This window comes from Sebastes umbrosus, chromosome 24, assembly GCF_015220745.1.
Source record: "Sebastes umbrosus isolate fSebUmb1 chromosome 24, fSebUmb1.pri, whole genome shotgun sequence".
Lineage (NCBI taxonomy): Eukaryota > Metazoa > Chordata > Actinopteri > Perciformes > Sebastidae > Sebastes > Sebastes umbrosus.
The window spans coordinates 7,785,003-7,808,495 of NC_051292.1; the positions used below are offsets into that span (position 1 = coordinate 7,785,003).

The 23,493-nt window shown below is 38.0% G+C and overlaps 1 protein-coding gene and 1 long non-coding RNA gene across 2 annotated transcripts; both read left to right on the plus strand.

The window, feature by feature from the left end:
• Nucleotides 1-4,938: 4,938 nt before the first annotated feature.
• On the plus strand, nt 4,939-6,555 carry LOC119483973. The gene is made up of 5 exons (XR_005205880.1): nt 4,939-5,180; nt 5,539-5,574; nt 6,026-6,059; nt 6,380-6,407; nt 6,515-6,555. It is a non-coding gene; the product is annotated as an uncharacterized LOC119483973 (long non-coding RNA).
• Nucleotides 6,556-12,534: 5,979 nt separating this feature from the next.
• On the plus strand, nt 12,535-15,170 carry LOC119484017. Its single transcript, XM_037762576.1, has 6 exons — nt 12,535-12,734; nt 13,092-13,127; nt 13,579-13,612; nt 13,933-13,960; nt 14,068-14,114; nt 14,705-15,170. The coding sequence occupies exons 1-6, from the start codon at nt 12,704-12,706 to the stop codon at nt 15,168-15,170; spliced, it is 642 nt and encodes a 213-aa protein (XP_037618504.1). The 5' UTR covers nt 12,535-12,703.
• The last annotated feature ends 8,323 nt before the right edge of the window (nt 15,171-23,493 follow it).

Sequence of the window (23,493 nt, forward strand, 5' to 3'; positions counted from 1 at the left end):
GAACACCCCCCTTCCTCCACCCCTACCCTTGTAAAAATAGGGAGCGGAATGGTAAGAGGTTATCTCCAGAGAGGAGAAATTGTAATTTTTCATGGAGTGATAAAATGTAAGTTAGCAATAAATGAGTATTATTGTGTTTATTGTTATAGGTGTATCGTTAGTCTTTTGGACAACCAAAGCTATAGGGGTGGTAAATGGACTTCATTTATATAGCACATTTCTAGTCTCAGCAACCAGCCAAAGCACTTTACAACACAAGTCAGCATTTACCCATTCACACATATTCATACACTGGTGACAGAGGCCGCCATTCAAGGTGCCACCTGTTCCTCAGGAGCGATAAACATTCACACGCACAGCAATTTTGGGTTCAGTATCTTGCCCAAGGACACTTTGATATGTAGACTGCGAGGGCCAAGGATCGAACCACCAACTTTCCGATTATACCCTTTTCAAACCAATGACCAGGGTTGGACCAGGGTTAACCTATCCTATACCCTCCTTTTGTCAATTCAAACCAAGCCAGTCAACCCGGGTTGAACCCTGGCCAGGACAATTCAGATACAACCTGGGTCACACCCGGGAGCAATGCATACCAATTAGCTCAGTTGTTAGAAATGGGCGGGTGGGGGGGGTTACACCGTTGGAGGATTACAGAGAGAGGTGATGACATCATCAATGTGAGCAAAAACATAAAATGTCACAGAATGATGCATGTTTTTGGGATACAGTAGTACACACAGCATTTTTAGCTTCATAAAATGTTAAACTATGTTGAATGTATGGAGCTGTAATGTATGCAAAAACATAAAAACAACATACAGATTTACAGTTTATATTCATGAGCATGAACCTTTTTTCCTCTGTCTATCTACAGTACCCATTTATCATATATTAGACTATTTTGTTATCTAATATGATAATCTAGGCTACATTTACAAACAGATTAGACACTTCTGAAGACTGAAATGTATGAATTGCTCACTACCAACAGTCTGTAGAAGCCTAAATGTGCCTTGTCATCATAGTGAATGAATATAATAGAGCACATCACAATTATATCTGTTTAGAAGTTTAAAAAAGGAAAGAGAAGAGACAATCAGATTTGGATAATAATGCAGGTAAAGTAGTTATTTAACACCGGGGCATCCATTTCCTCTCTATGGGAGGACAGTGAACATGACCAGCAGCACCAGCCCATGAAGTGATGAAGGATCACCTTAATGTTCTGGCCATGCTCTCCATGGAGAAGAAACTGGTCAGAGACATTCTTGACTTTAAGAAGAAGGTCATTGAGACGTTTGCCACTCAGAAGGAGAGAAGAGCAAAATTCTTCTACGAATAGGCTTTCAAAAACATGCAGGCTCTCTCACCACATTGACTTTTCTTGTACGTAGTTGTCCTCAGTCTCATTTGCTTAAATTGGTCATAGAGGCATCAGAATTTAATTGAGACTGGTAAATTAATTGTATTGTTCTTGTTAACTGTATTTTATGTAGTATTAATATCTGTGGATGTGTTGTGGTTGTGCCTTTTGATTAAGATGAGAGAGTTTTGAAGCAGAAGTGTTGCTGGAGGTTACCATCTCTACACCTCAGACCACTAGTGTCCTGTGCTTATGTACATGCAGGTGTCTGAATAGCTTCAGGACTTAACAGCAGTTTTCCTAATTACACTTCATGTTTACTTCCCCTGATCTTTACCTCACTATTGGTTTACCAAACAAAGCAAGGTCAATAGGGACATCACATTAAGTAAACATTTCTATTACATGTTATATTGTTATATTACATTAGTATTGTAGTACATATCTATTATTGTGTTATAGTACATGCCGTGGTGGAAGTACTCAGATCTTGTACTTCAGTAAAAGTATGAATATACTTAAAGTACCAAACATAAAAGTACACATTATGCAGGATAATGTATATTAATGGATTATACTTATTGATGCATTAATGTGTTCATCACTTTAATGTTGGAGCTCATTAAGGTGGAGCTCATTTTAATGACTTTATATACTGCTGGGTAGTTTAATCTATAATAATACCTCATTTATTCATTGATTATATTTTGTATTAATAATCTGAATCTGTAAAGTAACTAACATTATTAAATCAATCTAGTGGAGTAAAAAGTACAATATTTCCCTCTGAGATGTAGTGGAGTAGAAATAAAAAGTATCAGAACATGGAAATACTCAAGTAAAGTACAAGTAACTCAAAATTGTACAGTACAGTACTTGAGTAAATGTACTTAGTTACTTTCCACCACTGAGTACATGTTATACTGTTGTGCATTCTTCACTGTTCCTGTTGGAATAAAATAATTGTTAATTATTTAACTGCAAAGTAGTAATGTGTTTTTGATACCTTCACTTTTTTGCATTAAATCATACCGGGATGTTTTCTGAAATTGATTGGATGTGGTGCAGCCCTACCTAGCAAAAATGTCCACCAGCCGCCACTGATTAGACCTATTAAAGTTTGTCAGCTGGGCATGTGGCCAGGCTGAGCGGAGTTATTAAAAAAACAAAAAAAAACAAAGCTGGATCATGATCCGGATCGCCACCAAAATGTAATGTATTGTTCATTGGGCCACACCCCACTCCTCCAAAAAATGTCATTCAAATCCATCGGAGACTTTTGGAGTTATCGTCCAAACGAACAAACAAACATCCAGCTTCGTGTTTGTTGGGATGTTTGCAGTATTTTTGGAAAAACACTAAAAACATGTATATTTGTGTTTTAAATTTGAGTATAAAAACACAATGCAAAAATATTTTACAACATTAAATATTTTACAGTATTTTACAGAACATAGTACATGCAAAAGGCATAAGTCTCCTGATAATGAATTCATACTAGTATTTTTACTTTCCTACTGGTGTGCACATCAGTGTTCAACTGGTTCTTAGAAATATCTATTCATATGATGGTGTGTGTATGTCATCTGAACACAAAATACTAATACTACTACTAATATTTTGAAAAGACATAACATTGATTTGATGGAAGAATTTCATTTTGCAAATGATTTGTGGAGTTTTGCCTTCTGTGTGTGTTTTTGGATTTGTGTTTATAGTTTAGGAAAATGATTATACTAAAAGTGCACTCGGAGAGCACAGACCTCCGCCAAGGCAGGTTTCATGTACGTCGCTGCCCCCCTGTGGTGGCCTGTGGTGTTAATGCACAGGCTGAACAGAGTTATCAAAAAAAAAAAACAAAGCCGGATCATGATCCGGATTGCCACCAAAATCTAAAGAATTGTTTTTTGAGCCACACCCCAACCCTCCAAAAAATGTCATTCAAATCCATTGTGGACTTTTGGAGTTATCATCCAAACGGACAAACCAACTAACAAACCAACAAACCAACAAACCAATGCCAGTGAAAACATAACCTCCTTCCTAGGCCTTTGGCGGAGGTAATAATTCTTGAGACTTACTCCAGAAACGGCATGTGACCTCTGGGCCAGCTAAGTGGTGGGACGCTTAATTTACTTTTTCTTTTTATCTTATCTTATCTTATCATTTATATAGCACTTTTCTAGTCTTAGCGACCAGCCAAAGCACTTTACAACACAAGTCAGCATTTACCCATTCACACACATTCATACACTGGTGACAGAGGCCGCCATTCAGGGTGCCACCTGTTCCTCAGGAGCAATAAACATTCACACGCACAGCAATTTTTGGTTCAGTATCTTGCCCAAGGACACTTTGATATGCAGACTGCGAGGGCCAGGGATCGAACCACCAACTTTTCGATTAGTGGACGACCACTTTACCTCCAGAGGTGTGCAATAGCCTAGATGTGGTTAGTCTATTTGGTACCATTAAAATAGCATATGGCCACAGCCTGGCTCCCCCAATTTGAAATGGTCTAGAACCGCTACTGAATGCATATCAATACAGTACTCAATGATTACTGTAGTATTGCAAGTGAACCATAAACCACTGAAAACAAGGGTAGATATAGTTTTCAACCACATGATCCTCATCAGGGACAATTAGGCTCCACAGCTGCCTCTCCTCAGAGTTAATTAACCCAACCAGCCTGCTGAGTGGCAAATGACCCTCACACTTTTTTTTTTTTTTTTTCTGTATCATTTTACACATCCAGTTTCGTGATTGTTGGGATGTTTGCTGTATTTTTGGAAAAACACTAAAAACATTTATATATGTGTTTTAAATTTTAGTATATTTGAGCAATAATTTTAGCATGTGACCTGTGGGGCAGCTAAGTGGTGTGAAGCTTAATTTTCTTTTTCTTTTTATCTTAACTTTTAACTTTTATCTTAACTCTTTTTCTATCGTATTATCACTTTTCTTTTTCTCCTTTTCTTTTTTTTTTCTCTTCACCATGTGACTCATAAACACACCTGTCGGATGAAAAACAAACTGACCTCTCCATCCCCTCCAGCTAGTTGTTATTAGAACAGTTAACTTGCCGATAGTGATAAAGCACTCCATTTTTGGTATGTTTGGTAAATAACACAAAATGTCAGACTTTGTGAAGGACAGAAGGAAGTTCTGGACTTCTTTCCATCGTGGTCTCTGTTGTCCGACATTTATCAAACAGAGACATCAAGACATTCCCTGACTGAAATTAAGAAATATTAGAAATAAAGAGCTACAGAACTAGAGATAGTTTTTTACGAATGCTTAGGCACAATTTTGAAAACAGGGCTCATTTTGTCGAAACATTACACACAATTCGCAAAACCACACATACGAGTAGCAGAACAAGACCCATATACATACAATAATTTATAAAACCCCAATTTTGTCACTCTATGGCACACACATGGTTCATAGGATCTGCTTCTGTTTGAAACACTTACACACTACTGTGCTCAATCTAAATAGCTTTCTACTTTTCTGATGATATAGTTTTGGTTTGACACCACGCAAGATATATATAATGTGAATGTGTTTGTGTGTCATCAGTGTGTTTATCACCTGGCAGGTGAGTTTCTGAGCCGAATGGTGAACAAACAGCTTCCAGCAGTCAGTCAACATATCAGTCCAATGCTGAAACAGCATGAAAAGAGCCTGGGAGGAAATCAAACAGCTCTGAGGCAGAGACCACAGTATATATACCTGAGCAGGTGTCATGTTAAGTTGTATTGAGTTCTCGCTGCAGACATGATGACTTCAAAGATCGCCCTGACTGTTGGTGAGTCTCTTCTTTTATTAAGTGTACTTTATCAGAACTGCTTTGAGATGGTGCTTTCCAGAATTGGGGCAACTTCATCCAACAATTTCTGTAATTCAGCGTTCACACTACAAAGTGACTGGAGGCTGACCAGTTTGTATCTTTAGTTTCTGAGCCAGTTGCTGCTGATGCTATTAAAAAGGCACTGTCTTCTGCAGCAATATAAAACTGTGGCATCTGTATAGAAACGGATATAGTAAGTCTATGTCTGAGTAATAATGATGTTTTTGTAGAGTGTAAATAGTTAAGCACAGCTTATCAACTATCTGCAACTTTTGTATTTGAAGATTTTTAACAGAACTCTTTGTCTGTCTTTCAGCCCTGGCAGCTGGATTGCTCCTGCTTTCTGTTACTGGTGAGAAGTCAAACCACACTGACTGAACCTTCACCAACAAACACACAAGTTTATCCCTGAAATGTCCTGAATTTATACATGAAATAATAATTATTCATTCATTAAATATAGTAGCTTTGAAGAGTCTCATCAGGTTTTAAAAAACAACATGGAGGACAGAAGAAAAAACACTTTGACCCAAAGTCTTTTAGCTGTTTATGAATAAATCAACTTAATGTTTTCCACACATCGGGGTCAGCAACCTCATTACATCTTTATAAGACAAAAACTGTCCTTTTACACATGTAGCACAACTTAAATACAAATTGATGGCATTTCTGAATAGCCTAACTTATTCTGAAAATAATATGTTGTGACTGCCAACAGCTTATAAATAAAGAAGCTGAGCGTGTTTAGCAGTGAGAAGTTTGTTTTTGTAAAGTGGTTGAAAACAGTTGATTCTGTGTTTTAGATGCTCGACCTGCCGACAGCACTGATGCCGAAAGGTAAGAAACCATCATCTCTTCTTCTGTTAACGAAAGTGAAGAAAACATTCTGTATCCGTCCCGTAGTTTGGATCCACTCCAAAATGTTATTTTTTTCTTATCTGATATTTTATTGTATGTTTTTTTTTAATTAATATCATTTCATTTATCTGATTTTATTCAGTTTTTGTAATTGCTTTTTTTTGCTATTTTATTTATTTATATTTCATTGGTTTGACTTCAGTTGGATCATTTTCAGCCAGAGTTTGTGTGTAGTCAGTAAACTTGTGCAGCTGTTTGTAATTTTTTAACTGAAATTCTGCCTTTGTCTTCTGCTGTAGTACTGGAGCACAAGAGGATGCGGGAATGGTAATCAACGTTGTTTGATTTTTCATCAAAATCATCATCATAATGATTTCTGTCAATACTCTCTGAACATTCACGTATTAATTATTTGTTTAAAATTGTGGTTACAGTCCATCGACGGGTTGTTCCAGGGGCTGAAGCAGTTTTTGAAAGAAACGTAAGGAGGAGGATGTTTGAGATGACGAAGAGTATGAGGAGAAGGAGGAGGTTTGAGTGATAACATGATGAAGAGTGTGAGGAGGAAGGGACAAAGTCTGTAATCAATGTAAATATTGATTCTGTGTTATTGCTCTTTAAAGGCACTATCTATAGGTATTTAATGTGGCCCCGCCCACCACCAAATATCCAAACACATGATTGGTCGCTGCTGTCGCTCACACATTATTTGACAGGCCCATCTATAGAGGGTCTGACAGCAGACAGGTTTCAGGTTTACGGAGTGTTCTGGATCACCCTGCTGAGTCAATTTGTCCTTATTTTTGCATTTATATGGTATTAAATTATTTATTATTTGATTCTATCTTTATTCATTTTCTATTTGTCTGTTTGTTTATGTTTTTCATTTAATGAAACTTTAAGTTTGTTAAAATTAATGTCATTTTTAAAAATATTTGTATTTATTTATATTTTAATGATTTAAATTCAGTTGGATCATTTTCAGCTTAAGTTTGTGTAAAGTCAGTAAAACTTTGCAGCAGTTTGTTACTTGTTGAACTGATGAAACTCCTCCTTTGTCTTCTGCTGTAGCTTGACTTTTCCTAAGATCGACTCGGATGAACTGCAGGCCAATGAGAACAAAGTAAAGGCTGACATCAAAGAGTCGGATGACGTCATAATGGAAATGGAAGCTGAGAGCGAGAAGGAAATGAAGGCTTATGAAAAAATATTGGATGAGGCCGAAACCGCATTCGTGGATCAGCTCAAGAGCACTACAGAGCCTGACTTCAAAACATTGGAAGAGATTGAAGGCAAAATGATTGATGAGATCGGGAACGAAATTAAGAGTGAAGAAAAAATCGAGGAGGAGGTCTATAACTACAAGAAGCCTGAGATCGAGAGCGAAGAGAATGCTCTGAGCGAAATTTTGGATGACGACGAGAGCAAAATAGAGGCTGAGATCAAGAGCGAAATGGAGGCTGAGAGCAAAATAGAGGCTGAGATCAAGAGCGAAATGGAGGCTGAGTGCAAAGAAGAAGAAGCAGTATCAAATTAATATCCATCATTTGTAATCACATGTTTAACCATCAAACATGGCTGTAATGATCAGTTGTCCACCTAAAATATATGATATATATACGGATATGTAGTGTAGTTTTGGTGACGGGTTTCTGTAGTTTTCTACAAGCTGAGTTTGTTTCTAATCATGTCTCTCTCTGTTGTGTTCATGAATACCTGCTCTGATGTTTCTCTCAGTTTCATTGCTGGGTGAATAAAGTTCCTGCAGCTGTGAAATGTTCATGTACAGAAACAGACTGTAAGAAGTGTTTAAATCATCCTAAAGGAAATCTTTGTTATACTTCCTCAGCTAATAAATGACATGAAACAGACTACAGACTCTGGACAAGTTCCGTTTTTTAATCAGGTGTGGTTCTCGGGTGGGGGTGGGTGGGGAGCAGAGGGGGTCAGTGCCCCTGTAACATTAAGCCTGTACCCCCCTCTGGCCCCCCTAACTGTGGCAAATATTTTCATCTCACATTTACCTTTCAAAGGAGTCCCTTGACCTCTCACCTCTAGATATCGTGAATGAAAATGGGTTCTATGGGTACCCACAAGTCTCCCCTTTACAGCGATGCAGACTTTTTCAGATTTACAGAAATACCCCATATATTTGCCTATTCCAAAATGGTGTATTAGAATATTTTTTCACACTGGGGTAAATAAACAGTCATGGAATTGCATAAATTGGGTATGACTGGACTTGTATTCACATGTGATGGTATTAGTCCTCATATTAGCCATTTCATATCCTCAGACCGTTTAAAAATAATAATTATAATAATAAATAATAAATCAATTCATTAATTGATTATTTTTTATTTATGATTTATGACTAGAGGAACGTGACGCAAAGTGATAAGCTGCAGCTCAAATTAATCTTCAGGTTCTCAGCTTTCAGATGATATACACTGACACACTTATATGTGGCATAGGCTGTTGTCTTTTCTATCTATCCCTGAACACCCCCCTTCCTCCACGCCTACCCTTGTAAAAATAGGGAGCGGAATGGTAAGAGGTTATCTCCAGAGAGGAGAAATTGTAATTTTTCATGGAGTGATAAAATGTAAGTTAGCAATAAATGAGTATTATTGTGTTTATTGTTATAGGTGTATCGTTAGTCTTTTGGACAACCAAAGCTATAGGGGTGGTAAATGGACTTCATTTATATAGCACATTTCTAGTCTCAGCAACCAGCCAAAGCACTTTACAACACAAGTCAGCATTTACCCATTCACACATATTCATACACTGGTGACAGAGGCCGCCATTCAAGGTGCCACCTGTTCCTCAGGAGCGATAAACATTCACACGCACAGCAATTTTGGGTTCAGTATCTTGCCCAAGGACACTTTGATATGTAGACTGCGAGGGCCAAGGATCGAACCACCAACTTTCCGATTATACCCTTTTCAAACCAATGACCAGGGTTGGACCAGGGTTAACCTATCCTATACCCTCCTTTTGTCAATTCAAACCAAGCCAGTCAACCCGGGTTGAACCCTGGCCAGGACAATTCAGATACAACCTGGGTCACACCCGGGAGCAATGCATACCAATTAGCTCAGTTGTTAGAAATGGGCGGGTGGGGGGGGTTACACCGTTGGAGGATTACAGAGAGAGGTGATGACATCATCAATGTGAGCAAAAACATAAAATGTCACAGAATGATGCATGTTTTTGGGATACAGTAGTACACACAGCATTTTTAGCTTCATAAAATGTTAAACTATGTTGAATGTATGGAGCTGTAATGTATGCAAAAACATAAAAACAACATACAGATTTACAGTTTATATTCATGAGCATGAACCTTTTTTCCTCTGTCTATCTACAGTACCCATTTATCATATATTAGACTATTTTGTTATCTAATATGATAATCTAGGCTACATTTACAAACAGATTAGACACTTCTGAAGACTGAAATGTATGAATTGCTCACTACCAACAGTCTGTAGAAGCCTAAATGTGCCTTGTCATCATAGTGAATGAATATAATAGAGCACATCACAATTATATCTGTTTAGAAGTTTAAAAAAGGAAAGAGAAGAGACAATCAGATTTGGATAATAATGCAGGTAAAGTAGTTATTTAACACCGGGGCATCCATTTCCTCTCTATGGGAGGACAGTGAACATGACCAGCAGCACCAGCCCATGAAGTGATGAAGGATCACCTTAATGTTCTGGCCATGCTCTCCATGGAGAAGAAACTGGTCAGAGACATTCTTGACTTTAAGAAGAAGGTCATTGAGACGTTTGCCACTCAGAAGGAGAGAAGAGCAAAATTCTTCTACGAATAGGCTTTCAAAAACATGCAGGCTCTCTCACCACATTGACTTTTCTTGTACGTAGTTGTCCTCAGTCTCATTTGCTTAAATTGGTCATAGAGGCATCAGAATTTAATTGAGACTGGTAAATTAATTGTATTGTTCTTGTTAACTGTATTTTATGTAGTATTAATATCTGTGGATGTGTTGTGGTTGTGCCTTTTGATTAAGATGAGAGAGTTTTGAAGCAGAAGTGTTGCTGGAGGTTACCATCTCTACACCTCAGACCACTAGTGTCCTGTGCTTATGTACATGCAGGTGTCTGAATAGCTTCAGGACTTAACAGCAGTTTTCCTAATTACACTTCATGTTTACTTCCCCTGATCTTTACCTCACTATTGGTTTACCAAACAAAGCAAGGTCAATAGGGACATCACATTAAGTAAACATTTCTATTACATGTTATATTGTTATATTACATTAGTATTGTAGTACATATCTATTATTGTGTTATAGTACATGCCGTGGTGGAAGTACTCAGATCTTGTACTTCAGTAAAAGTATGAATATACTTAAAGTACCAAACATAAAAGTACACATTATGCAGGATAATGTATATTAATGGATTATACTTATTGATGCATTAATGTGTTCATCACTTTAATGTTGGAGCTCATTAAGGTGGAGCTCATTTTAATGACTTTATATACTGCTGGGTAGTTTAATCTATAATAATACCTCATTTATTCATTGATTATATTTTGTATTAATAATCTGAATCTGTAAAGTAACTAACATTATTAAATCAATCTAGTGGAGTAAAAAGTACAATATTTCCCTCTGAGATGTAGTGGAGTAGAAGTAAAAAGTATCAGAACATGGAAATACTCAAGTAAAGTACAAGTAACTCAAAATTGTACAGTACAGTACTTGAGTAAATGTACTTAGTTACTTTCCACCACTGAGTACATGTTATACTGTTGTGCATTCTTCACTGTTCCTGTTGGAATAAAATAATTGTTAATTATTTAACTGCAAAGTAGTAATGTGTTTTTGATACCTTCACTTTTTTGCATTAAATCATACCGGGATGTTTTCTGAAATCGATTGGATGTGGTACAGCCCTACCTAGCAAAAATGTCCACCAGCCGCCACTGATTAGACCTATTAAAGTTTTTCAGCTGGGCATGTGGCCAGGCTGAGCGGAGTTATTAAAAAAACAAAAAAAAACAAAGCTGGATCATGATCCGGATCGCCACCAAAATGTAATGTATTGTTCATTGGGCCACACCCCACTCCTCCAAAAAATGTCATTCAAATCCATCGGAGACTTTTGGAGTTATCGTCCAAACGAACAAACAAACATCCAGCTTCGTGTTTGTTGGGATGTTTGCAGTATTTTTGGAAAAAACACTAAAAACATGTATATTTGTGTTTTAAATTTGAGTATAAAAACACAATGCAAAAATATTTTACAACATTAAATATTTTACAGTATTTTACAGAACATAGTACATGCAAAAGGCATAAGTCTCCTGATAATGAATTCATACTAGTATTTTTACTTTCCTACTGGTGTGCACATCAGTGTTCAACTGGTTCTTAGAAATATCTATTCATATGATGGTGTGTGTATGTCATCTGAACACAAAATACTAATACTACTACTAATATTTTGAAAAGACATAACATTGATTTGATGGAAGAATTTCATTTTGCAAATGATTTGTGGAGTTTTGCCTTCTGTGTGTGTTTTTGGATTTGTGTTTATAGTTTAGGAAAATGATTATACTAAAAGTGCACTCGGAGAGCACAGACCTCCGCCAAGGCAGGTTTCATGTACGTCGCTGCCCCCCTGTGGTGGCCTGTGGTGTTAATGCACAGGCTGAACAGAGTTATCAAAAAAAAAAAACAAAGCCGGATCATGATCCGGATTGCCACCAAAATCTAAAGAATTGTTTTTTGAGCCACACCCCAACCCTCCAAAAAATGTCATTCAAATCCATTGTGGACTTTTGGAGTTATCATCCAAACGGACAAACCAACTAACAAACCAACAAACCAACAAACCAATGCCAGTGAAAACATAACCTCCTTCCTAGGCCTTTGGCGGAGGTAATAATTCTTGAGACTTACTCCAGAAACGGCATGTGACCTCTGGGCCAGCTAAGTGGTGGGACGCTTAATTTACTTTTTCTTTTTATCTTATCTTATCTTATCATTTATATAGCACTTTTCTAGTCTTAGCGACCAGCCAAAGCACTTTACAACACAAGTCAGCATTTACCCATTCACACACAGTCATACACTGGTGACAGAGGCCGCCATTCAGGGTGCCACCTGTTCCTCAGGAGCAATAAACATTCACACGCACAGCAATTTTTGGTTCAGTATCTTGCCCAAGGACACTTTGATATGCAGACTGCGAGGGCCAGGGATCGAACCACCAACTTTTCGATTAGTGGACGACCACTTTACCTCCAGAGGTGTGCAATAGCCTAGATGTGGTTAGTCTATTTGGTACCATTAAAATAGCATATGGCCACAGCCTGGCTCCCCCAATTTGAAATGGTCTAGAACCGCTACTGAATGCATATCAATACAGTACTCAATGATTACTGTAGTATTGCAAGGTGAGTTTCTGAGCCGAATGGTGAACAAACAGCTTCCAGCAGTCAGTCAACATATCAGTCCAATGCTGAAACAGCATGAAAAGAGCCTGGGAGGAAATCAAACAGCTCTGAGGCAGAGACCACAGTATATATACCTGAGCAGGTGTCATGTTAAGTTGTATTGAGTTCTCGCTGCAGACATGATGACTTCAAAGATCGCCCTGACTGTTGGTGAGTCTCTTCTTTTATTAAGTGTACTTTATCAGAACTGCTTTGAGATGGTGCTTTCCAGAATTGGGGCAACTTCATCCAACAATTTCTGTAATTCAGCGTTCACACTACAAAGTGACTGGAGGCTGACCAGTTTGTATCTTTAGTTTCTGAGCCAGTTGCTGCTGATGCTATTAAAAGGCACTGTCTTCTGCAGCAATATAAAACTGTGGCATCTGTATAGAAACGGATATAGTAAGTCTATGTCTGAGTAATAATGATGTTTTTGTAGAGTGTAAATAGTTAAGCACAGCTTATCAACTATCTGCAACTTTTGTATTTGAAGATTTTTAACAGAACTCTTTGTCTGTCTTTCAGCCCTGGCAGCTGGATTGCTCCTGCTTTCTGTTACTGGTGAGAAGTCAAACCACACTGACTGAACCTTCACCAACAAACACACAAGTTTATCCCTGAAATGTCCTGAATTTATACATGAAATAATAATTATTCATTCATTAAATATAGTAGCTTTGAAGAGTCTCATCAGGTTTTAAAAAACAACATGGAGGACAGAAGAAAAAACACTTTGACCCAAAGTCTTTTAGCTGTTTATGAATAAATCAACTTAATGTTTTCCACACATCGGGGTCAGCAACCTCATTACATCTTTATAAGACAAAAACTGTCCTTTTACACATGTAGCACAACTTAAATACAAATTGATGGCATTTCTGAATAGCCTAACTTATTCTGAAAATAATATGTTGTGACTGCCAACAGCTTATAAATAAAGAAGCTGAGCGTGTTTAGCAGTGAGAAGTTTGTTTTTGTAAAGTGGTTGAAAACAGTTGATTCTGTGTTTTAGATGCTCGACCTGCCGACAGCACTGATGCCGAAAGGTAAGAAACCATCATCTCTTCTTCTGTTAACGAAAGTGAAGAAAACATTCTGTATCCGTCCCGTAGTTTGGATCCACTCCAAAATGTTATTTTTTTCTTATCTGATATTTTATTGTATGTTTTTTTTTAATTAATATCATTTCATTTATCTGATTTTATTCAGTTTTTGTAATTGCTTTTTTTTGCTATTTTATTTATTTATATTTCATTGGTTTGACTTCAGTTGGATCATTTTCAGCCAGAGTTTGTGTGTAGTCAGTAAACTTGTGCAGCTGTTTGTAATTTTTTAACTGAAATTCTGCCTTTGTCTTCTGCTGTAGTACTGGAGCACAAGAGGATGCGGGAATGGTAATCAACGTTGTTTGATTTTTCATCAAAATCATCATCATAATGATTTCTGTCAATACTCTCTGAACATTCACGTATTAATTATTTGTTTAAAATTGTGGTTACAGTCCATCGACGGGTTGTTCCAGGGGCTGAAGCAGTTTTTGAATGAAACGTAAGGAGGAGGATGTTTGAGATGACGAAGAGTATGAGGAGAAGGAGGAGGTTTGAGTGATAACATGATGAAGAGTGTGAGGAGGAAGGGACAAAGTCTGTAATCAATGTAAATATTGATTCTGTGTTATTGCTCTTTAAAGGCACTATCTATAGGTATTTAATGTGGCCCCGCCCACCACCAAATATCCAAACACATGATTGGTCGCTGCTGTCGCTCACACATTATTTGACAGGCCCATCTATAGAGGGTCTGACAGCAGACAGGTTTCAGGTTTACGGAGTGTTCTGGATCACCCTGCTGAGTCAATTTGTCCTTATTTTTGCATTTATATGGTATTAAATTATTTATTATTTGATTCTATCTTTATTCATTTTCTATTTGTCTGTTTGTTTATGTTTTTCATTTAATGAAACTTTAAGTTTGTTAAAATTAATGTCATTTTTAAAAATATTTGTATTTATTTATATTTTAATGATTTAAATTCAGTTGGATCATTTTCAGCTTAAGTTTGTGTAAAGTCAGTAAAACTTTGCAGCAGTTTGTTACTTGTTGAACTGATGAAACTCCTCCTTTGTCTTCTGCTGTAGCTTGACTTTTCCTAAGATCGACTCGGATGAACTGCAGGCCAATGAGAACAAAGTAAAGGCTGACATCAAAGAGTCGGATGACGTCATAATGGAAATGGAAGCTGAGAGCGAGAAGGAAATGAAGGCTTATGAAAAAATATTGGATGAGGCCGAAACCGCATTCGTGGATCAGCTCAAGAGCACTACAGAGCCTGACTTCAAAACAATCGAAGAGATTGAAGGCAAAATGATTGATGAGATCGGGAACGAAATTAAGAGTGAAGAAAAAATCGAGGAGGAGGTCTATAACTACAAGAAGCCTGAGATCGAGAGCGAAGAGAATGCTCTGAGCGAAATTTTGGATGACGACGAGAGCGAAATGGAGGCTGAGGCTAAGAGCGAAATGGAGGCTGAGAGCAAAATAGAGGCTGAGATCGAGAGCGAAATGGAGGCTGAGAACAAAGAAGAAGAAGCAGTATCAAATTAATATCCATCATTTGTAATCACATGTTTAACCATCAAACATGGCTGTAATGATCAGTTGTCCACCTAAAATATATGATATATATACGGATATGTAGTGTAGTTTTGGTGACGGGTTTCTGTAGTTTTCTACAAGCTGAGTTTGTTTCTAATCATGTCTCTCTCTGTTGTGTTCATGAATACCTGCTCTGATGTTTCTCTCAGTTTCATTGCTGGGTGAATAAAGTTCCTGCAGCTGTGAAATGTTCATGTACAGAAACAGACTGTAAGAAGTGTTTAAATCATCCTAAAGGAAATCTTTGTTATACTTCCTCAGCTAATAAATCACATGAAACAGACTTCAGACTCTGGACAAGTTCTGGTTTTTAAATCAGGTGGGGTTCTCGGGGTGGGAGGTTGGGGGGGGGGGTGCAATGCCCCTGTAACAATAAGCCTGGACCCCCCTCTGGCCCCCCTAACTGTTGCAAATACTTTCATACATTTTTCATCTCAAATTTATCTTTCTAAAAAATCAGACAGTGGCCAGGCCGGCTGACCCTCCCACTATTCTGCCTTTCAGAGGTTGAAGCAGGCTCAGTTTTAAAGAGTGAAGATACCGGTATCATATGAAACTAGTAAAACTAAGAAACCATCGGTACCAACTAGGGGTTTGACGAAATATCATGCCACGAAATATCGCGATATAAAAATGTGTCGATTTGCATCGTCGAGACGAAAAACTGAGTCGCGATATCAGGGCATAATAGGTATTACGTACATATGGTCTCCAGGGCTTGTTTCCTTAATACATCCACGGGCTTAAGCTGCAGCCTCTTCCTGCTGCTCTGCAAGGCCTATGGAAGGAGGCTGAGTATGCGTCATATCTTTGGTGTACAACACATGCGCAGTAAAATCTGGTCTGCCCTCGCCGAAATTGAACCAATCTCAACACACAGCCGCAGCTTCAGTTACACTGCGCATGTATCATACCCCATACCAAAAGAGCCTCCTTTCTATTGGCCTTGCTATCACACACAGCGCAGTCAGTGAACAGCTGATCCGAGAGGCCGCGGTGGAAAACGAGTTGACAACTATGCCAGTTGCTGTATGTGCAATAAAACTTTGCAAGTGTAAAGTCAAGATACGTCATTACACCTGTTCAACAAGCATAAACAAGATGAAACGGTTAAACTTGTAGGAAAGAAACGTTTCAATCTGCTCTGTCCGCAGTCTCTCATCCTCCGCCGCAATATTTACACAAGTAGAGCGCGTTACCTCAGCGGCTAACAGCTAACTGTAAACACGTGTAAGTTATTTAGTTGAGTTGTGAATGACTTCAGTTCCCTCTAGTAAGCCGTGTTTCAGTGTTTGTGTCCGGGGAGTTTGTTGTGAAGGGAGGTACGGAAGACGTGAAGCGGTGATGCGCTGTTAATGACAAGGGTGCAGACTACGGAGCCTCTGTGTTATTAATTTATTATCTTCATAAAGTATAGGGGCAGTGTAACCCTCGGCTACACAATACTGAAACTAAAGCTGGCAGTAGGCTGTGTAGTCTAACTGTTTAGGTTAGTTTGTCATGTATCTTACTGGTAAACTGATCTGCTGACTGAGACAAAGCTCCCCCACCCCCACCAGCCCTAACGTTAACTGCAGCAGTGAGTGACATCAGCAGAGGACAGGAGGAAGGACTGTTACTGAATGATGGAGGACAGGAGGACAGAGGACAGGAGGAAGGACCGATACCATAAAAAATGGAACTATAGGGAAAACAACAGCATTGTTTTGCATTTTGTGTCTTTTGAATAAAAGGCTATTTTTTCAGTCATATATTTTCATCATTCAAGTTTTGTTAAAATTATTATTATGATATCGTATTGTATCAAGATCGTGAACCCAATATTGTGTATCGTATCGTATCGTGAGCTGAGTGAATTGTCACACCCCTGGTACCAACCATATCATACTAGCATCTTGGGAAGAATGCTAAATAACGCTCTGAAGTTACGCAAAATTTTGGCACGGAAAAACTGGCAGGGCCAGTTTCAAAGGGGTCCATTGACCTCTCACCTCTAGATATCATGAATGAAAATGGGTTTTATGGGTACCCACAAGTCTCCCCTTTACAGACATGCCCACTTTTTCAGATTTACAGAAATGCCTCACATTTTCGCCTATTCCAAAATGGTGTATTTGATTATTTTTGCATACTGGGGTAAATAAACAGTCTTGGAATTGCATAAATTGGGTGTGACTGGACTTGTATTTACGTGTGATGATATTAGTCCCCATATTAGCCACTTCATATAGTGAGACCGTTTAAAAATAATAACTAGTACGATTCCTACAAAATAAGTTTATCTGAACGAATCAATATAGTTTATTACATGGGAGGAGTCCCTTCTGCCTGCCACAACATGTGTAAAAACAAACTCAATGACCCCGTAAAGTCCCAGCAATGCGTTTACTCACCTAGACGGCCATATCATTTATGTGAACCCAAGACACAAATATCAAAGTAAAATAACAAACCAACAAGCCCCCGAGGGAGACAATGTTGCTTATTCCTACCGGTAAAGGTAACTCCAAAGGTAAACATCCTCCATGCCCCACAGCAAGAAACAAACTGTTTAGTTAAACCAACTGCCACAGTTTTCTAAAATTCCCTGGCTTTTCCACCCCGGGGACACAAAATTTGCTTACAACCAACCCACCGTTTTGTTTATCAAACTTCCTCCTGGTTAGCGCCTAATTAACTATTCCAGCTATTCATTCTTTTTTTTGTATTGTTGCAATAGTCTGATTATGAAATGTTCGTTTCTTGTTCAACCATGTAAATCACTTTGGAACTTTGTTTTGAAAAGTTCTGTATAAATAAAGTTTATTAGAATGAGAGAAGAAGCTGAAACGTGTTGATGTTTATTTAGTGAACATCTGGAGGAAGATTTAGATGTTGGCTGCTGTCATTAATCCTGCACTCATTCTACTAATAGCACCAGAAAAGATGGCCGACTGAATATGACGTTTCTTTTTATGAATTTTGGAATTCTTTCATGTATCAGCTGTTTTGTTGTTTCCTGTCAAACTCTCAGTGGATTGTAGATGAGTCCATAAATCATCAGATAACATGCAAAGGTGACCCATGTAGTTAGATGATTTAGTGGTGGATGGTATAGTGACATGTGGCCAGAACATTTGCAGCGTATCCAGGCCCGTTTGATCGCCTGGCCTGCGCAAAACTCAAAGTGAACTTAGCAAAGTGTGAGTTCCCTAAGGTCACGGTGACATACCCGGGGAGGTGGTTGGGCAGGGTAAGTATGTCCTGTAATGGTAAGAGTGGAGGCCATTGAGAAGATTCCTAATCCAACTACAAAGAGGGAGCTCACCCGCTTTCTTAGAATAGTTATTACCAAGGGTTTATGCTTTTTAGTGCTTTGTGAAACTGTGCCCAAAAAGGTACCATCACTCCAACATATATGCTAGCGATTTGCTTCCCAAAACCCACACTGTGTCCAACATTTGGCATCCCCTTCAGCAAAATGTGCCTTCACATACTTCCACCCAAACTCCCTGGAGGCTGTTAAATGTTGCACTTTCAGTAATTACATAAAGAATTTAAATATGTTTGTTTTATTCCAGGAGGTGAAGCTTCAGTCAACAGACTGACCGCTGGAAGGTGTTTGAACTTCTTCACCATGTGACTCATAAACTCACCTGTCAGATGAAAAATAAACTGATCACTCCATCCCCTCCAGGTAGTTGTTATTAGAACAGTTAACTTGCTGATAGTGATAAAGCACTCCATTTTTGGTATTTTTTGTAAATAACACAACAAATCAGACTTTGTGAGGGACAGAAGGATAAAGTTCTGGACTTCTTCCCATTGTGGTATCTGTTGTCCGCCATTTATCAAACAGAGACATCGAGACATTCACTGCCTCACATTAAGAAATATTAGAAATTTAGAGCTACAGAACTAGAAATAAATTTTGTTTAAGATTGCTTAGGCACAATTTTGAAAACAGGGCTCATTCTGTTGAAACATTACACACAATTCACACAACCACACACACAAGTAGCAGAACACCTCAGATATTTTGCAAAATGAAACACTTCTTTCAAAATTATACAATAATTTTATCAACACTAATTTTGTCACCTTATGGCACACATAGGATTCATTCATAGGATCTGCTTCTGTTTGAACCAGTTACACACTGCTGTGCTCAATCCAAAATACTTTATTATGAATTATACAAATTTATTACATATTATATATTACAAAATTCTGGGCCGATTCTGATATTTAAAATAACAATTTGGCCAATAGCCGGTAAAGATTCAGATGTTTTTGTTTAATTTGTTTTTGCTGTTATTTATTCCCCTTTAGTGCCACGGAAACAAAGACCTCTTCATTATAAAAAAAATAAGTGAGCTGTTTTAAGACATACAATATTTCATTACACTGTCTTTGAATGAACAAAAAGGTAATCATACAAATGTTTAAATTTTAAGTAACTGCTTCAAAAGCTTTTTCAGCTGCTATACAACTACCTACTCAATGAGAAGAATGTTTCAGTACTTAATTTGCCCAACAAAAATATTTTTTGTTTTGTTTTGTGAAACCTAAATTAAATGTAAATGTAAAAGCGATTAGAAACATGAGAAGTGATTCTCACATAAAGACTTTACTTGGGTGGGGCGTCCATATATTAACGAGTAAGTATATTTGGCGACCCATTTTAGCCCTTTTCATTTTAATTTTTTTATCCATCCGAAAGACGCCATCTGCGATCAATTAACTAATGGACTAATAGCAGAACAATGCCGCCGAGGAGTTGATGGAGAGCTCTGGTTTGCTGCCTTCGCTGTCAGTGATGGACAGACCCATGACAGAACTGCGGGACTACAATGCGGCAACCCTGACGTGCTGCTGAACTCTGCTCAACCGGTTCAGGATCCCGATATGGGGGACGGACTGCTGCACAGCAGGGAGGATGTTCCCTCTGTAATGTACTGAGTGCTGAATCACCCTCGTTAGACTAACAGGCTTTTAGTGACACATTACGCACATACGAGATTCGTTCCCATCTAGACCACATTGAATGTTTTTAATAAATCTTGTAGGTCATTTGTTAACTGCTTAATTTGTCGTTGAACATAACAATGTTATTTTTGCTGATCTTTCTCCGAGACAGTGTAATACTTCCACACAGATAAACATCAGCCATTGCCATAGCCAAATGTCATCTTAATAGCAGATAGGCCGTTGGCATTAAACAAGGAGAATATCGTCCGATACCGATGTTCAACCAATAAATTGGTGCATCTCTAAATTTGTTTGTGTGTATTTGCGTATGTAAATATATATACTGTGTATATATAAAATAGGTATGTGTTTGTGTGTTTATGTGTGTCATCAGTGTGTTTATCACCTGGCAGGTGAGTTTCTGAGCCGAATGGTGAACAAACAGCTTCCAGCAGTCAGTCAACATATCAGTCAAATGCTGAAACAGCATGAAAAGAGCTTGGGAGGAAATCAAATAGCTCTGAGGCAGAGACCACAGTATATATACCTGAGCAGGTGTCATGTTAAGTTGTATTGAGTTATCGTTGCAGACATGAAGAAAGATCGCCCTGACTGTTGATGAGTTTCTTCTTTTATTAAGTGTACTTTATCAAAAAATTTTAGATGGTGCTTTCCAGAATTGGGGCGACTGCATCCAACGATTTCTGTAATTCAACGTTCACACTACAAAGTGACTGGAGGCTGACCAGTTTGTAGCTTTAGTTTCTGAGCCAGTTTCTCCTTATGCTGTTTAAAAGTCACACTGATGTCCACACAGATCAGCAGGTGTTTATAAGATCAGAGATTTTCAGACATGAAGTGTCTCAATGGCAGAAAGCTGTCAACTGGAATTATGGGTTCTTCAGAATAATACACATTTTGTCTTGTCAGCATTCAGTACCAACTTCAGATTCTGCAGCGATATAAAACTGTGTCGTCTGTGTAGAAATGGATATAATAAGTCTATGTCTGAGTGATAATGATGTTTGTAGAGTATAAATAGTAAAGCACAGCATGTCAACTATCTGCAACCTTTGTATCTGAAGATTTTAACAAAACTCTTTGTCTGTCTTTCAGCCCTGGCAGCTGGATTGCTCCTGCTTTCTTTTACTGGTGAGAAGTTAAACCACACTCACTGAACCTCCACCAACATACACACAAGTTTATCCCTGAAATGTCCTGAATTTATACATGAAATAACAATTATTCATACAACATGGAGGACAGACGTAAAAACACTTTGACCCAAAGTGTAATTTGATGAAAACCTCATATCTCCCGACAGTGCATAGGTAGGCGTTTATAGATAAATCATCTTAATGTTTTCCATACATCAGGGTCAGCAACTTCATAACATCTTTATAAGACAACAACTGTCCTTTTACACATATAGTACAACTTAAATACAAATTGATGGCATTTCTGAGTAGCCCGACTTATTCTGAAAACGACAATATGTGTCCTGTGTCTGCCAAAAGCCTGTAAATAAATAAAGAAGCCAAGGGTGTTTAGCAGTGAGAAGTTTGTGTGTGTAAAGTCGTTGAAAACAGTTGATTTTGTGTATAGATGCTCTACCTGTCGACAGCAAAGATGCCAACAGGTAAGAAATCATCATCTCTTCCTATATCTCCATTTGTCTCATTCTCTCCTTCTTCTCTCTGTAATATCTGCTCAGATTTTCTGTTTTTGGACTAAATGTGTTCAGAGAAAAAAAACATCTTATGTATCTCATATGAATCTGAAGGGAATCAGATGTTTTGATCAACCCGTTCTCACTCCCAACTCGTCAAATATCGATGCACAGAGGCACCCTTTAGCGTCTGTATGCAACGCACCAGGCTTTCAACTAACTCCAACATAAACCCATCACCATCCTCATTTTTAGATGCTCTAAGGAACTGACATAGTATTTAAGCGCAAGAATTACGCTAGCAGAGTCTGGGAGGGGTGATGGATGGGTGAAACAAACACAGGATTTCATCCAGGAGTCCGTTGTGTGTGTCCTGTGTCAAACTATATGTCAACGTTGACTTATTTTGTCACGTAGATATATATTTATTTGCGCATAGAAAAAACGCCAAACATTTGAAAAAAATCTTCCAAATTACATTTGGCTGAGGTGGAAAAGCCAGTGAATCAATCAAAGCAAAATGTGACAAAGTGCAATGGAAACAGATTTAGCAAATAAATGACTTCAACGTCCACGGAAGCTTCTGCTCCGCTGAAGAGACGAAAACAGTCTCCTCATCGCTCCACACACATCTGATGTAACCTTCCTCACATTACTACATGAATCCAACACAAATGTCATATTTACATCCAGTTTCCTCAGTAGTGGATGGCAACTAGCTTTCATTCGCATAAATTCACTTAGAAATCATAGAAAAAAGAGAATCAAAATGTTTTTATGTTTAAGTTCTTCTTCTATTTGATCTATTTTTATCTTTATTTATATAGTTCATTCATTATTATAGTTATCTTAACACCATTATATCTTTTCATTTATGCGATCTAATTCATTTTTTCTTCATTTGTTTCTTTGATTTAAATGGTATTCAATTATTTATTGTTTTATTTTGTCTTTATTCATTTTTTTCATTTATTATTTTTATTTTATTTTTATATTTTAACAATTTAACTTCAGTTGGATCATTTTCTGCCTGAGTTTGTGTCAGTAAAGTCAGTAAAACTTTGCAGCTGTTTGTTACCTGTTGAACTGATCAAAATCCTCCTTCGTCTTCTGCTGTAGTTTGTTTTCTCCTGAGACCGAAAGTGAAATGACGGCTGAGGAGGAAATGATGGATGAGATCGAGAAGGAAATGAAGGCTAGTGACGATATAATGGAAGAGGCCGAAAACAAAATCATGGATCAGATCACTGGCGATATGGAGCCTGAGGTCAAAATAATGTAAGACACCGATAGCAAAATGACTGATGAGATCGGGAACGAAACGACGGCTGACAACGAAATCAACGAGGAGGTCTATGACTACGAGAAGCCTGCGATCGAGACTGTGAGCGAAATGTTGGATGAGGTCGAGAGCGAAATGGAGGATGAGGCTGAGTTCGAAAAGAATGCTGAGAGCGAAATGGAGGCTGAGATCAAGAGCGAAATAGAGGATGAGGCTGAGTTCGAAAAGAATGCCGAGAGCAAAATGAAGGCTGAGATGGACAGCAAAAAGGTGGCTTAGAGCAAAATGATACAGATAAACTAAGAACGACTCATGAAATGGACGAAGTGGAACTTGAAAAAGCAGCATCAAATTTATATCCATTGTTTGTA